The sequence below is a fragment of the Citrus clementina genome, unplaced genomic scaffold, assembly GCF_000493195.1.
Source record: "Citrus clementina cultivar Clemenules unplaced genomic scaffold, Citrus_clementina_v1.0 scaffold_5, whole genome shotgun sequence".
NCBI classification, from domain to species: Eukaryota; Viridiplantae; Streptophyta; class Magnoliopsida; order Sapindales; family Rutaceae; genus Citrus; species Citrus x clementina.
In genome coordinates, this window is record NW_006262201.1 from 23595169 (window position 1) to 23611599 (window position 16431).

Genomic DNA, 16431 nt, shown 5'->3' on the forward strand with positions numbered 1-16431 from the left:
ACCTCTTTTGACAAGTTACACTTACATAGCAATGCTATCTGGGTTCAGCCTTACCTTTTTGATAAACTGTGCTTCTGTGATGAAGAATGTTTTAGCTGTAAGTGGATATCCTAATCATTGATCCATATACTTAGGTTATATTATCCATCAGCAAGTATGTATAAAATTATTTTATGTCTTTTTTTATTAGAAATGTTGTAATTCTATTTTACTCTTCCTGAATTATAACATCAGGTGTCTATAATAACTAGATTATTCCTTCTGCAAAACAGAGCAGTGGTAAATATTTTTTTTCTTTTGTTTGTTTAGTACATTTACATGCTTTCAGCTTTTTCAAATTTTGTATGTGTCAAAGTTTAAATTTAATTTGTTGGTTTATGCCACAACAAAAGGAACAGCATCAAAGAGGAGCTGCTAATGGACTTGCTATGACTGTAGTGTCGCTTACCAAAACTGCCGGTCCAGCTGTAGGAGGTGCTCTGTGAGTGTCCTGTTGATTTTGTAAAACTACATGTAAATGATGTTATAATTTTTTTTTCATTAATTGGGGTTCTGGCAGATTTTCTTGATCACAAAAGCGTCAAGATGCTGGTTTCCTCCCAGGATGATGATCTACTAATGAAATTTCTCGCGAGTTTGTGTACTATTTCGTGCTAATTCTTCATTAGCTGCTTAAACAAAAGTGCAGGTAACCAGATGGTTTTTTTTCATTCTGAATTTGGTTGAGGCACTTGGAGTAATATTGACATCCAAACCGTTTCTAACTCAGCGTGCCCCATGAGTAGCGAAAAGATCATCTGTTGAAATATTTAAATATATATCAAGCAAATTAAAGCTTTCAAAATCTATCAACAATTTGATTATTTGATGTGGTTGCCACTTGCCATATTTTGTGTTACTGTTCAAAAGGCTTAAATATGAAAATGGTGGTTGGCGCTCACAGCAACCGATTGCTGGTAACATTAGTTGTTCAATACTTATCTCTGTCGACATTTATACTTGTTCATTGTCAGAACTACGACAATTTATCTTCACAATGATGCAAGCTAGAAAGAATTTTTCATGTTAAGTAAAACATTGAAGCCATAAAGAGTCTTAATTGAGTACTAAGTTTTCTACCATGCTTTCAACGGTAACACATTTGGAGCTCTTATTCCAGGGGCTTCACAGTAGAGAGACCTGATTTCGATCTTCTTCAGAACTTGGGGATTCCGTAATAACAGAGGACAACAGTTATATAAGAATATTATTTTGTACAATTTTCGTATAACCTGACCAATGCAAGTATAATTTTATGATCTTAACTCAGATCAAAAGACCTTCAATGATGTAAAATTTGCACATAAAGTTGAGAACCAAACATTAGAACTTATGATGAAACGGAAACAAAAACGTTGAGATTAAAAGATAGAGAAACACAAGCTTTTTAAAAGGGATAAATGCTCATTTAATTTCTATATTTTGATTTAAGAGTGCATTTAATTCTTATATTTTAAAAAGTTCCTCAACCTTAAGACACCCCCTACTATAAAATATATTTCATTCCTACCCTTATTTTTTTTCTTTTTACAATAATACTCTTGGAATAATATTTTTGGGAATATTAATTAAAATAAAAAATGGTAATTCATCCAGCTAGCCTTAAACAAAATAAATATTAATAAAAATTTTTATGTTATTATTTTAGTTTTAGGACTAATTTCGTAAATTAATTTTTTTATGCATTTATTAGTAAGATTGCTTTAAGAATATTAAACATTACTTTAAGTTGGTTGATATTAATTAATTTATAAATAATTATTAGCAAGATTGTTGTAAAAGTACAAAAATATTTTCATATTGATATTTATTGATTAATTTGTCAATTAATTTTTTTATAAATAAATTAATTAATTTAAGAATATTATTGCCAGGATATCATTGTAAAAGTAAATAAATTTTAAGGAAAAAAATGTAATGTATTTAATATCAAAGTATATTGAGATATTTTTCAAAATATAAAGACTAAACGTGCATTGAAGTTAAAATACAGGTACCAGACGAGCATTTTCTCTTTTAGAAAGTTTTATATTTTATAAATGAAAGTTTGAATAACAAAATTAGGGTTTTGGACTCCTTTTAAACTAAACCTAAAATATTACTACATAATAATATTCTCCTAACTGAAATAAGATAAATGCTACTTAAATTCTATATCTAAAAAAAAAGATAAAAATCCAGAAAACAATAGGAAAATGGATATTAAACTTGTAAAATAATATGAAATATATATAATTTTCAACCGAACCACGAGGCTAATGCGGCGCTATAGTATTAGATTAGATTCCCCTCATCCCAAACTTCAAAAGGTATATTATACACCGTAAATAGATACTTATAGCTCAAGTTGTTACCCTAGAGAGATAATCTACTCATCCTATGCAACCATCCGCTGCATCAAATTCGTTCCAAAATTAAGAATAAACCAGCTGATGCATTCCAAACAATTTAGATGAACCGATAAAATAAACCTAGAGATCAAATAAAATCAAATGAGAATGATAATTACCTCGGACTGAAGCTCATACAAATTCATTATTTGACACCTCCAGCAATTGTTGAAATAATTGTTAATTAAATATAAAATAAGACAGGTACATATTAATGACACACCACTGTGAATCGATAGCTAAGGACGGAGTAAAATTTAATTGTAAATTAGGACAGTAGAGCAAGCATCCATAAACATAACATGAACGTAATACATCAATTGAAATATCATACGATAAATTAGTCAGAGAAAGAAATAAGTAAATAAATCAGCAAAGGAAACATGCATGAACAAATAAAAAAAAAAACAAAGACAAAAGTAGGAAGAGTTGTCTGTGAGAATCTTCTTCTATGGTCATTGAAGTCCCAAACTCAATGGAAATTCAATGGAACCTTAAAAACGAACAGTGAAGGAAAATGAAGAAATCTGCAGGAAATAAGGCGAGTGAGAGTGAAGAATTAATTACCACCGAGTAAATGCGAATGAAGAATGGAGACAGATCGAGAAGTGAGATTCAGAGATTGTATTGAAATTGAGAGTTGTGATCCAGAAGCGATTCTTCTTCTCCGTAATTCCCTTTTTCTTTTAATGTTGTTGTTATTATTATTATATATATATTTTCAATTTCATGATATCTTTTTTGTTTTAAACGGTATTGGCATATTACATTTATTTATGTTAATTTTACAATACCTCCCTTCAGATTGCACAAATTACATAAAAAAAAAAAAAGTGCTTTATGTATAAAACTTTCAAACAAATTGGGCCAAAATCTAACTTTACCAAGTTTAGAGTAATTTTGGGCTCGACATTCCGTTTCCGACAAACGAATTTTCTTTATCACCAAGGTATGATACTTTTCATATTTATCCAACGGCTCGTCAATGACAATACCTTTGTAAAAAGTACTTATTTTGAATAGTATATTGTGGAAATGTCTGGTCGGTAATACAACTATTTCTTATAGTGTAAAAATGATACACTAAGCGTTCACATTTTGATGAGTAAATTAAGGATTTCAAGATGAAGTGCATAATTAGATTAATGCTAAGAAACTGAAGTTTGATCGATTGAAAACGAAAATAATAATGAAGGTAATTAAGAAAATGAACAATATATGCGGAAGCGGTCCTTATTAGTACTTCTAGATTTTCTCTTGGGCTTTCCTTATTATTGTTAAAAAATGACCCGAAGAACTTTGAGTTTAAAAATCTGGCCCTGATGCCTGGTAGCCCTTCAACATATGAAGCACCAAATGTTTTGATGAGAAAATGACAAGACCATTTATCAAATTTCTTGTGGATATAAATACATACACATAGACGAGGCCAACCTCCTCAAATGAGAATCAGAGTGATTACAAGACCTTGCAATGAGACAATGATACACCATCAAATGTCAAAATACAATAGAAATTCACGACATATATATAATAAAAGACCTCTCATTGAGTCATATATATTGAGAATAAAAATGTTATAATACATACACATAGCTTAGTTAGAATAAAATGTCTTTGAACTTGCGATGATCAAACAAAGGAAACAGACAGGTTGTAACTCACATTATCACAAGAAGATCACGAAGATGGAAATGGGAACCCCTCAGAATGGAAACTTTGAATAGAGGAAAAAAGAAAAACGACCTTATTCACAGAAGAAGAGTGACTTAAATCTTCATCAGTATCCAGACATTTTGCAATCATAGAGTAGAGAAATTTTAACAGGAACAGCAGAGAAAATATTATGAATATGCTATAGACCAATATACTTGTTCATAGCTAACGTTTGATGGTTTAAGGATTTGTTCTAGGAATAATGGGCTGATTACTTTCTTTTTATTTTAAATTTTTTTTAATCCAATGAATGATATTCAGCTGTTAATTATGTGTTCATAGGGAAGAATATTTTCTAAGTACTTTCCTTGCCTTCTAACTTTCCGAAAAGCAAACCCAATGAACAAATAGAGCACAAACTAAAATAAAAGAACAGCAATGATGACAATAAATAATTGGCAAAGAAAAAAAGGAAAAAGTATGCACGTTTTCAAGGAATTATAAAATATGAAGGCTTTTAATGAAACTTTATCATAAAAAGTATGCAAGGAATTATAAAATTTTAGAAAACAAGGGGAGCTCTCAAAAAAAATGAAAAACTCAAATTAAACTAGACTAAAAGACATTCAATTTTGCAAAATCTGTCCATAAATGTCTGAAAGGATCATTAAAATTGCATTGCAAATTTAACAGTAAACCGAGGGACCCATTCTAAATAATTCAGATGAAATTGTGAAACAAGACATGGGATTAAATAAATGAAATAAAAATTAATTACCAGTTGAGACTTTCTTCTAAAAATTCGCAACTCCAAGTCATAAGAAGCCTATGAAATTAGTCGTACTGCGTAGAGTATGACGACGACACCGCCAACAGCTGAAAGTAAAATTCTTATTCATCAATTTAAACTTACTTTATAACAAATATCTTATCTATATTGTATTTAAGAAAGCAAATTTTGTAAAAATTTATCATGGGAGATAGAGAGTAATATGTATATACGTACCTTCTCAGCATGTAATTGTTGTATGGTTGTGTTTAGATCATTATTAGCCCAGCGCCGTTGATCCGCTGTCTCTCCATAGCAGACGTTTACTCTTAGAGGCGTGATTGATTCTCCTGTAGTGAAAATCTTCATCTTGGGACAACCAATCACATCCAGATATTCCAAAGATGGGAATTTGAAGGTGTAATTGGCAGAACAGAAACTTGTGAGGCTATCTAAATCAAACAGTCCCAACGTCTTCAATTTGCTAAAAACAATCTCTTCTTTTTCAACTCCATCTTTGTCATTTATTACCACCTCTGTCATTGCTCTGCATCCATATATTTCTATTGCTATGAGTCGCACCAGAGTTTTTGCTGTGGAGGATGTTACCAAGTGTATCAATTCCTTGCAACCGAAAGCTACAAGTTTTGTTAGGTTCCCAAAAGATACCGATGATGATGGCAATAGAATTAACAGACTTTGACAATGATATACTTTTAGAATTTCAAGATACTGAAAAATGGGGCCAAGTTTGGAGTCTTGCTTGCACAGCTGCTCCAGATGATAGTGCCAGCGCAGCTGTAATTCTTTTATCATTGCCAACTTCCCCACATGTTTCTCTAAGCATCCTTCCATCGAAAATACCTCTTCGTGGGATGAAAAAAACAACAGTGTGAGTATTTCGAGATTGTGAAATCTCTCCAGTACGTTCCAGATTGTAAAACCAGCTGAGTCATCTGCAGCAATCTCTAGTTCTCTAAGACTGCCAAAAAGGTGTTGTGGGAAATCGGCCTGCAAAATCATCTTCACATCTTTTCCACTTAGTGATAGTTCCTTCAAGTTGGGTACGATCTGATCATCATCAATCATAATAACTAATGAGGTCAATTGATGATCTACGGTCACACGCAGTGACTTTATAGTATTTGTTTTATATTATATTTTTAAAAAAAATTGAATTATTGATAAAATTTATTTTATATGTTAATTTTAGAGGTAAAAAAGAAATTAGGGAAAAAAGGTTGATTTATACTGGCTTGAAATTATTTTATTGCACAATAATAAATTACTAATTTATTTTGTAAGTTCTTCTATATGGAAAGACTAAGGATTCTTTTATAAATGCTATACCTTAAAAAGTTCATATAATTATTAATCTACCACATTGATCTCTTAATCTAGACTAGCAAAGATTATTGTATAATAAAAGTTTTCAATTTATTGAGTGTTAATTTATCGATGCTTTGTCATTTTTTTCGAAGTTAAAAATACGCTATTGATAAAAAATCTAGAAAATGGCTTCGTACCTTTTCCAACGGCAATAGGGGCTGTTGTGCAGGAATACCAAGTTGATCATTCTCATTATTCTGCGATAAATCTGCATCGAATATCTTTAATTTGTCACAACGACCCACTAAAAGAATTTCTAGTGCGGGCCATTCCGAAGTATGCATTCCAGGGTACAAACATCTAAGTTTTGGTAGACATTCGAGTCTTAGAGTGGTGAGCTGTGGAAAGACAAAATAAGGGATAACTTCATCTGCTCTGTTTTCAGAAATGATCTCCTCTAAATCCTCACAGAAGCGTATATCTAGGTGTCGGAGCTGCTTAAGGCTTCCGATCATAGACGCTGAAAATATGTATTTTAATTTGTGACAACCCCACACAATCAATCGTGTTAAACTTTGAAAGTGAGGAAGCACGGCCGCTGGAATTTGATTGTAGTGCCAAATCTTGTCGACATTAATTGCAGATATCTCCAAAGCCTCCAAGTTAGGCAACGCAACCTAAAAAAAGAAGAATTTCTCGTTAGATCCAATATCCATATGGGAAGCACTTGTTGAAATTTTCTTCTTTGATTACAAATTAATGCAAGTCTGAATCAATTTCCAACTGACAGCTGAGTATGCATTCTAATTCATACTACTTGTTAAGAGCTCAATTAGTGAGCGCGTGAGATTCTTTTTATCCTTTTTTCCATTTTCTTTCAATTCTTTAAATGATTTAATTATTTTCCACGTATGACATCAAAACAGAACGCATGATAGAATAAAGAAAATGTTAGCCTACGCACCTTCTCGTTGAAAAGCAGAGTTGAAGTATCCAAAGTGATTTCGCTGGAGCTATACGTAGTCGTCGATTCCTCCTGCGACGCTGGTCTGTTTGGTGATGCTGAAGGAGTCTTCACGTCACGGCAAAAACTTGTAAACTCTGGAAGATTCCCCAGACTCAAAGATCTTAATTGAGCAAACTCTATCTTCTCAATTGCATTATCAACTTCATCCCCAATTGAAAAAATTTCTTTCATCTTGCTGCAATTAATAACTGCAATTCTCTCAAGTCTTGGAAGGCATTTTGTTGTAGAGAGCCAAAAGATATTACTCAATTTATCACAATTATATGCTTGTATGATTTTGAGTTCGTTGAAGGACTCTACTTTGAGCCGATCAATACATATCCTCTCCATGTTGATCAAATTGTGAAGGCCAAGTGACTCCAAAAGAGGAAAGGCATCACAAGCGACCATCGCCCTTGAATCGACGATACAAAAGATGTCAGGATTATTTTGAACCCAGAGAAGCTTCAATTGTGAAAAGCCCTCTGTGTCCAAATTGAAAAGAACATTCTCGATGCCTTGCAGCTTGTCCAACCATAAGCATTCTACGTTATTGATGCCCTGCAATTTCATGGAGCAAATGTCCATAAAAGCAAGCTTGAGCTTCAATGCTCTTAAACTCTTGCGATCACTTTTGCGAGAAAAGCGCCGCAGACTTTGGAACCAATTTTGTTCAGCAATCATGGGATGTGTGAATAACCCATTTCCAATAGATATTTTGAACCTTTCGAGCTTTCTGGCCAAAAAACCTTCTGGTAACATACTGTCATTTTTAACATCAATTTCTAGAGTGGTTAGCCGAGGTAAATGCATCAATTCATCAAGGCTAGCATTACTTCTTTTGCTGTTGGCTCTTTCAACCTCCCATTCAATGGAGCAATTACCCATATACAGCTCTTCTAATCGGATTAAGCTTGATATGACATTTGGGGCAATAACTTTCAGACGGAAACAATTGGTTAAATCTAACAATCTCAACTTATTCAATTGACCTAGTTCTTCTGGCAACTGCGTTATATCAGACTTCAAAAAGCTAAGGACTTCTAGATTCTTCAACTTCCCAATGATTGCTATGTCGCCCAACGCACTTTTATCCAGACATAGTGTGTGAAGATTTACTAGAAGATCAATTGAAGATGGAAAAGAAGAAAACTGCATTCGAGTAAAATCTAGAATTCTAAGCTTTTTCATCCCTACAAAAAAGTTCTCAGGAATATTGATTTCAAGAGAAAAATCTTTGAGAGAGATATATAAAAATTCAAGGTTTGGGCATTCTAATCCTTCAGGAAATTCACGATTACTATTTTTTATTAAAGAGATAGCTTTGCAATTTCGAAGTGCATCCTTATCTGGCCAGTCCCACACATCCTCATTCCTCACCGAAAACACATGTTGCTGGCGGCATGCAATTGATATCGCGACATCGCGAACAACATCATGCATTGACAATTGTTCATTGCTCTCACCCTCAAGCAACAAACAAGAGTCTCTAAGTTCATGGACCAATGCATATAATTTGTCTCGTGCATCTTCCATCTTATTGACTCCTTTAAATATACCCAAACCCATGGAGTACTTAAACAAGTCGAAAGTAAAAATACGGTTACCCATTAGACTGCAGAGCTGAAAAATTTCCTTGCGTTCACCTTTTAATTGGTTGAAACTCAGCTCAATACTTGCATAAGTCTCTGCAGATACTCCTTCGAAGTTTACCATTGAAGGCGTTCGGAGTTCTCGCAAGGAATTCTTCCATTCATGCAGACTCTTGCCTCTCAGTGCCTTTGCTACTGTAGTCAAGGCAATGGGCAAACCTCCACATGCCCTGGCGACGTCTATTGCTGTAGATTTCAACTCACGATTTTCAACATCATCACCGGCCATCATCTTAAACAATCTCCAGGCTTCTTCTTCATTTAAATTGTTTATCAAAAAGTTGTCTTTAGAACCCATTTTTAAGAGGACACTACGATCTCTTGCTGTCAGCAGTAGTTTGCATCCTTTATGATCTTCTGCAAAAGGAATTCCAACAGTCTCCAAATTAAGGTGTTTCCAGATGTTATCTAAAACCACAAGGATCTTCTTCTCATTTCTCAATCGCTCAAATAGTCTACTTGCTCTTCCAGATTCAACTTCCTCGCGCAACTCCAGGCCCAACTTCTCGGCAATTTCCTGTTGAATCTTTTTTATGTCTGGAGTTTGCGAAACCTCTGAAAAGACCACCATATCAAAGAGCTTGGCTTCCATAGCTTGCCTGGAGACCTCCTTCACCAGTGTCGTCTTTCCAATGCCGCCCATGCCGTACACCCCAATGATGCTAACATCGATCAATGCTTTTTTTATAGCCTCCAAAGTAGAACGTCTTGATTCGAAGGCCTCGTAGCCTATGTGAGACTTGAGCCAAATCTCCTCCGGAATGGTACGGTGGGAAACAATATCAAACTTCTTTACTTCTTCTCCAAGTTCAACAAGGGCCTTCATTTCTGTCTCTGCTTTCTTGCTAAGCTGATAGCGGGTCTTCAAATTAGGACACAAGCCCTTGAGACAACGCTTATTCGTTGACTCCTCATTTTCAATGAATTTGGCTGCCCTGTCAATGATGTCGTTCGCACTAACCAGCCACTTTTCAACCTTCTCTTCAATCTTTTCTCCTTTTCTTTCAGCCTCAGAAACTCTGTGCTGAATGCTCCTACTTTCATCCTTGAGTTCATCAAATTTTGCCCTGAGATTCTCAAAGTTGGTTTTATAGTTACGTAAATAACCAAGTTGGCGTTCTGCTAGAGGAGCCAAGCATTTCACAACTTCCAAAACAACAGTAATAATGGTTTCCACCATCTTTGATCCTTCTATTTTTTTTTTTTTTTTGAGTTCTGAAAAGCAAATAAACAAGAGCCAACCACAGAAGAGAAAAAAGAAGAAACAACAAAGATGGACAGTTTATCTGGTTGTGGAAGCGGAGAAATGAAAGAAAGCGTAACAACTGATTGAATAAATATAAGGAGGGATTTAGATAATAAAGGAGAAAGGAACCAATCAAAATAACTTAAGTATAGACCAAAAGAAAGATGAAAAATATATTATAGACCACAACCGAATGAACAAAAGAAGATGTCTTGACACAGCAGAAGTGCAGAGAGTAGATATGGAACAAAACAGAGACAACAGCAGGACACAACTAAATTGGGAGCGGAGAGAAACTAATCAACAAGGACTGAGAGATTACAACAAAACAGATGCCAAGAGAAAAGGGTTTCCTGATCCTGTGAAGCTCAAGAGAGTTAACGGCAATAGGGAGCAAACATTAATAACAAAACAACAGTGACTACAACGAACGAACGCATATGTTTTTCTTGATTGAGAATAAGTTCAAAGAATGACTTTTTAATGAGGTGCTGAAGCTGAAGAATAACGATTTGCTAAAATTTTAAGAATGCTATATATTCTGTAAATTCAACAAGTGAAGAATAAAGAATAATGGTTTGTCATCTTCACGATGAAGATCATGGGCGAGATTAAAAGCAAAAGTGAAGAATAAAGAATAATGGTTTGTCATCTTCATGATGAAGATCATGGGCGAGATTAAAAGCAAAAGTGACCTATTTGAAAAGCCAAAGTTCAAGTTCCTTTGCTAAGCTTAGAAGTGAAGCAAAGAATAAATAAATAAATGAGTAATGATCAAGGGATCGGAATGAAGTGTTAGAGTACAATTTATGCACTAGTTTTGCATTATTTACTTCTTTTAATATCGATGTTTTGCACTTAATAATAGTGATTTACTTGTGTTTTATTTTGGTAGGTGCAATTTTATTGATTGGTGCTAAAATTGAGCTACAAGATGATGTTTGAGGATGATTGTTTTCTTGAAGAAATTATGAGCTTCAGAAGAACTTTGTTGATAAGGTGTGGGCGCATGCTGTCAACTACGGACCTGCAGTTTTTAGTTTAACGTGTTTTGTATTTTTAGTTATTTTTGTAATTACGCATTTAATATTTAGATAATATTTTAGAAATTAGTATTTTATTTTAAAAAGAACTCTAGAGGAGAAGAGAGAGAAGAGAATTTAAGGGAGGAATCTATTGTCAAAGACGGGAGATTTTTGAAGAGAAAGAAACCCTAGATCTAAATTTTTCTCTCCTGTCTATGAAGAACTAAATCTATTATTCTGGTTGAAGGTTAATGAACTTTGATTCATCACTGCTGTGAGATCTTTCTTATACTTTAATTATTTTATTACTTTTTGGGTATTTGTTTATTCTCTGAATTATTGTCATGATTATGTTTGTTAATTAGATAATTGGCTACTATTTAATTATCAACTTAATCTATTGTCAATTAAAAGATTTATCGTATGAAGATTTTAATGTTTGTGACAAATAGCATAGCAGTGCATTGTGTTATGAGAATAAACAATCTAATTTAAATGAATCATCGTATGCGTTTGTTGATTAGGATTTGGGTCTCTCTGATTTTTCAGACTGTCAATTGATTAAATCCTATGATCGTATCTAGGGTTGTCTATTGATTAGGAAAATAACCAACAATCGTACCTTAAAACTAATGTGGATCGAGCAATTGAACAGTTGCAAACTCAATGGAAATACAATGGAACCTTAAAAACGAACAGTGAAGGAAAATGAAGAAATCTGCAGGAAATAAGGCGAGTGAGAGTGAAGAATTAATTACCACCGAGTAAATGCGAATGAAGAATGGAGACAGATCGAGAAGTGAGATTCAGAGATTGTATTCAAATTGAGAGTTGAGATCAAGAAGCGATTATTCTTCTCCGTAATTTCCTTTTTCTTTTAATGTTGTTATTATTATTATTATTTATTTTTTTTCAATTTCATGATATCTTTTTTGTTTTAAACGGTATTGGCATATTACATTTATTTATGTTAATTTTACAATACCTCCCTTCAGATTGCACAAATTACATAAAAAAAAAAAGTGCTTTATGTATAAAACTTTCAAACAAATTGGGCCAAAATCTAACTTTACCAAGTTTAAAGTAATTTTGGGCTCGACATTCCATTTCCGACAAACGAATTTTCTTTATCACCGAGGTATGATACTTTTCATATTTATCCAACGGCTCATCAATGACAATACCTTTGTAAAAAGTACTTATTTTCAATAGTATATTGTGGAAATGTCTGGTCGGTAATACAACTATTTCTTATAGTGCAAAAATGATACACTAATCGTTCACATTTTGATGGGTAATTTAAGGATTTCAAGATGAAGTACATAATTAGATTAATGCTAAGAAACTGAAGTTTGATCGATTGAAAACGAAAATAATAATGAAGGTAATTAAGAAAATGAACAATATATGCAGAAGCGGTCCTTATTAGGACTTCTAGATTTTCTCTTGGGCTTTCCTTATTATTGTTAAAAAATGACAGGAAGAACTTTGAGTTTAAAAATCTGGCCCTGATGCCTGGTAGCCCTCCAACATATGAAGCACTAGATGTTTTGATGAGAAAATGACAAGACCATTTATCAAATTTCTTGTGGATATAAATACATACACATAGACGAGACCAACCTCCTCAAATGAGAATCAGAGTGATTACAAGACCTTGCAATGAGACAATGATACACCATCAAATGTCACAATACAATAGAAATTCACGACATAAATATAATAAAAGACCTCTCATTGAGTCATATATATATTGAGAATAAAAATGTTATAATACATACAAAGAGCTTAGCTAGAATAAAATGTCTTTGAACTTGCAATGATCAAACAAAGGAAACAGACAGGTTGTAACTCACACTATCACAAGAAGATCACGAAGATGGAAATGGGAACTGCTCAGAATGGAAACTTTGAATAGAAGAAAAAAGAAAAACGACCTTATTCATAGAAGAAGAGTGACTTAAATCTTCATCAGTATCCAGATATTCTGCGATCATTGAGTAGAGAAATTTTAACAGGAACAGCAGAGAAAATATTATGAATATGCTATAGACCAATATACTTGTTCATAGCTAACGTTTGATGGTTTAAGGATTTGTTCTAGGAATAATGGGCTGATTACTTTTTTTTTATTTTAATTTTTTTTAATCCAATGAATGATATTCAGCTGTTAATTATGTGTTCATAGGGAAGAACATTTTCTAAGTACTTTCCTTGCCTTCTAACTTTCCGAAAAGCAAACCCAATGAACAAACAGAGCACAAACTAAAATAAAAGAACAGCAATGATGACAATAAATAATTGGCAAGAAAAAAAAGGAAAAAGTATGCAAGTTTTCAAGGAATTATAAAATATGAAGGCTTTTAATGAAATTTTATCCTAAAAAGTATGCAAGGAATTATAAAATTTTAGAAAACATGGGGAGCTCTAAAAAAAAAAGAAAAACTCAAATTAAACTAGACTAAAAGACATTCAATTTTGCAAAATCTGTCCATAAAAGTCTGAAAGGATCATTAAAATTGCATTGCAAATTTAACAGTAAACCGAGGGACCCATTCTAAATAATTCAGATGAAATTGCGAAACAAGCCATGGGATTAAATAAATGAAATAAAAATTAATTACCAGTTGAGACTTTCTTCTAAAAATTCGCAACTCCAGGTCATAAGAAGCCTATGAAATTAGTCGTACTACTGCGTAGAGTATGACGACGACACCGCCAACAGCTTAAAATAAAATTCTTATTCATCAAATATCTTATCTATATTGTATTTAAGAAAGCAAATTTTGTAAAAATTTATCATGGGAGATAGAGAGTAATATGTATATACGTACCTTCTCAGCATGTAATTGTTGTATGGTTGTGTTTAGATCATTATTAGCCCAGCGCCGTTGATCCGCTGTCTCTCCATAGCAGACGTTTACTCGGCGTGATTGATTCTCCTGTAGTGAAAATCTTCATCTTGGGACAACCAATCACACATAACTCTTGCAAAGATGGGAATTTGATGGTGTAATTGGTAGAGCAGAAACTTGTGAGGCTATCTAAATCACGCAGTTCCAACGTCTTCAATTTACTGGTGAAGTAGGTCCATAGCTAAAATAAAATTGGAAGAAAATGAAGAGCAAGCACACAGAGGACACTAAAAATTACGTGGTTCGACTTTTAACATACGTCTATGGGTAAAGACAAAAGGATAAAACTTTAGTGGTGAAATGAGGATTACTAGTATTATAATATTTTGTTTCACTTCCCAGAACCCCAATCCACTCAATCTCTTAAAACACTAATCACTCAAGAGCATTAAAACTCTTAGTCTCTCACACTAGAATTGAAGAAGAAAAGAATGAAATGCAGGGGTGAACCCCTCATTTATAGTTAAAATTTTGGGCACTATTTATATATATATATATATATATATATATATATATATATTAAATTCAAAGTTTGAACTTGACATTCAAACTTTGAATATCAAAAGGTATTGGTCGCTCTTCTAGAAAAGCGACATTGACTTTGATATTCTCCCACTTAGAAATTTGATTGAGAATCAATCAATCTCCACACCATCCTTTCTACTTCGCCGCTGTCATGTTGTTTATGTCTCTACTAGGCCGTAAAATGATCTACTCCAAACAAATTTATCAGCATTGATAGGCTTGGGCAAAACATTTGTTAAGTTCTCCTTGGTATCCACTCTTATATCTTTCACTACTTCACGAAGAAGTGATATTGTACTCCTATATTCTTTGTCCTAAAATAAAAGGTTGGATTCCTTGCATTCTAACTATCACAAGCCATAAAAAATTTTATGCCCAAGCTCCTTCAGTAACCTTTGTATCCAAATAGCTCATCCAAGCTTGTGTAGCTGCTATGTAATCTGCTTCTGTTGTTGATAAAGCCACAATGGTCTGCAATTTTGAAATCCAACTAACAATTTCTCATTCTGGTGCAAATACTTAGCCAGTAGTGGATTTCTTTTTATTAAGATTTTCTGCAAAATCTGAATGCACATAGCCCTTGACAGTATCCTTCGTAACATAATGCAACATCTGATGTTCCTATGATATATCTCAGAATCCTCTTAATAGTCTTCCAATGTTCTTTGCAAGGATTCGCTATGTATCGACTAACCTCTCCCACTACTTGTACAAATCATAGCGAACCTTAAATTTTCCACTGCTGATGCATACAGTACTCAAGACATCTCTTCTTCTCTACTTCATTACTAGATGAATACTTAAGAATAACTTGAAATTAATGGGAGGCGGGGTAGAAAGCCAAATCTTTTTGCTATTACTATCTCGGTGAATTTGCATCCCTAAAATCTTGTTTGCTGGTTCTAAGTCTTTTATTTCAAACTCCCTAGTTAACTGTGCTTTAGTTCTTGGACTCGATCTTTGTTGGGGCCTGCTACTAATATGTCATCAACATACCACAGTAGAATGATGAAATTATTATTATCAAACTTGTTGTAATATGTACAACAGTCTGAACTGATTCTATTGTATCCAAGGTTTATGATGAATGGATCAAATCTCTTATATCAACATCTCGGTGCATGTTTGAGATCGTATAGAGATTTGTTTAACTTGCAAACCAAGTGTCCCTTTTTAGTAAAACCTTCTAGTTAGAGCATAGAAATCTTTTCTTCAAGTTCTCCATAAAGAAATGAAATTTTCACATCTAACTGCTCCAAATATAGGTCAAATGTAGCACACATCGACAAGACCACTCTGACTGTCCTGAGTCAAATCACTGGAGAAAATATCTCATTGAAGTTAATACATTCTTTCTAAGGATATTCTTCCATCACCAATCTTTCATGATACCGCTCCACTAGGTTATTACCATCACGTTTGATCTTATGGACCCATTTCCAACCAATGGGTCTTTTTTTTTTCATATAGTAGTAGTACGAGTTCCTATGTCATATTCTTGTGTAGAGCCTTAATTTCTTCCTGCATTGCTATCATTCACAAAGTAACATCTGAGCTGTTTAAGGTTTCATGAAAAGTTGATGGCTTTCCATTCTCTATTAAAAGACAGTATGCAAAATTGATATCTGTGACATAATCCAAATGCCACACTGACAATTATCTATCACGAGTTGACCAACAAACTTTTGGGGCCTCAGACTCGATTGGTTCTTGTTCTCATACTTTGGTGCTGTTTCAAAAAAATCTAAATCTTCATTTTCCAAATTATTTTCAACATATATTAGCACAATCTCTGAATTTTTATAGTGCTATCATCCATATCTCTCTTTTGCATTTGATCTTCTACAAAGATAATATCTCTACTGATAACGATCTTATG

General features: G+C 33.4%; 1 protein-coding gene across 1 annotated transcript; it reads right to left on the reverse strand.

Moving 5' to 3' along the window:
• Window positions 1–4839: 4839 nt before the first annotated feature.
• On the reverse strand, window positions 4840–10021 carry LOC18043058 (probable disease resistance protein At4g27220). Its single transcript, XM_024183172.1, has 4 exons — window positions 7148–10021; window positions 6381–6860; window positions 5092–5925; window positions 4840–4961 (listed from the first exon to the last, which is right to left on the reverse strand). Exons 1-4 carry the CDS (start codon window positions 10019–10021, stop codon window positions 4920–4922), a joined length of 4230 nt encoding a protein of 1409 aa, XP_024038940.1. The 3' UTR covers window positions 4840–4919.
• Window positions 10022–16431: the final 6410 nt, after the last annotated feature.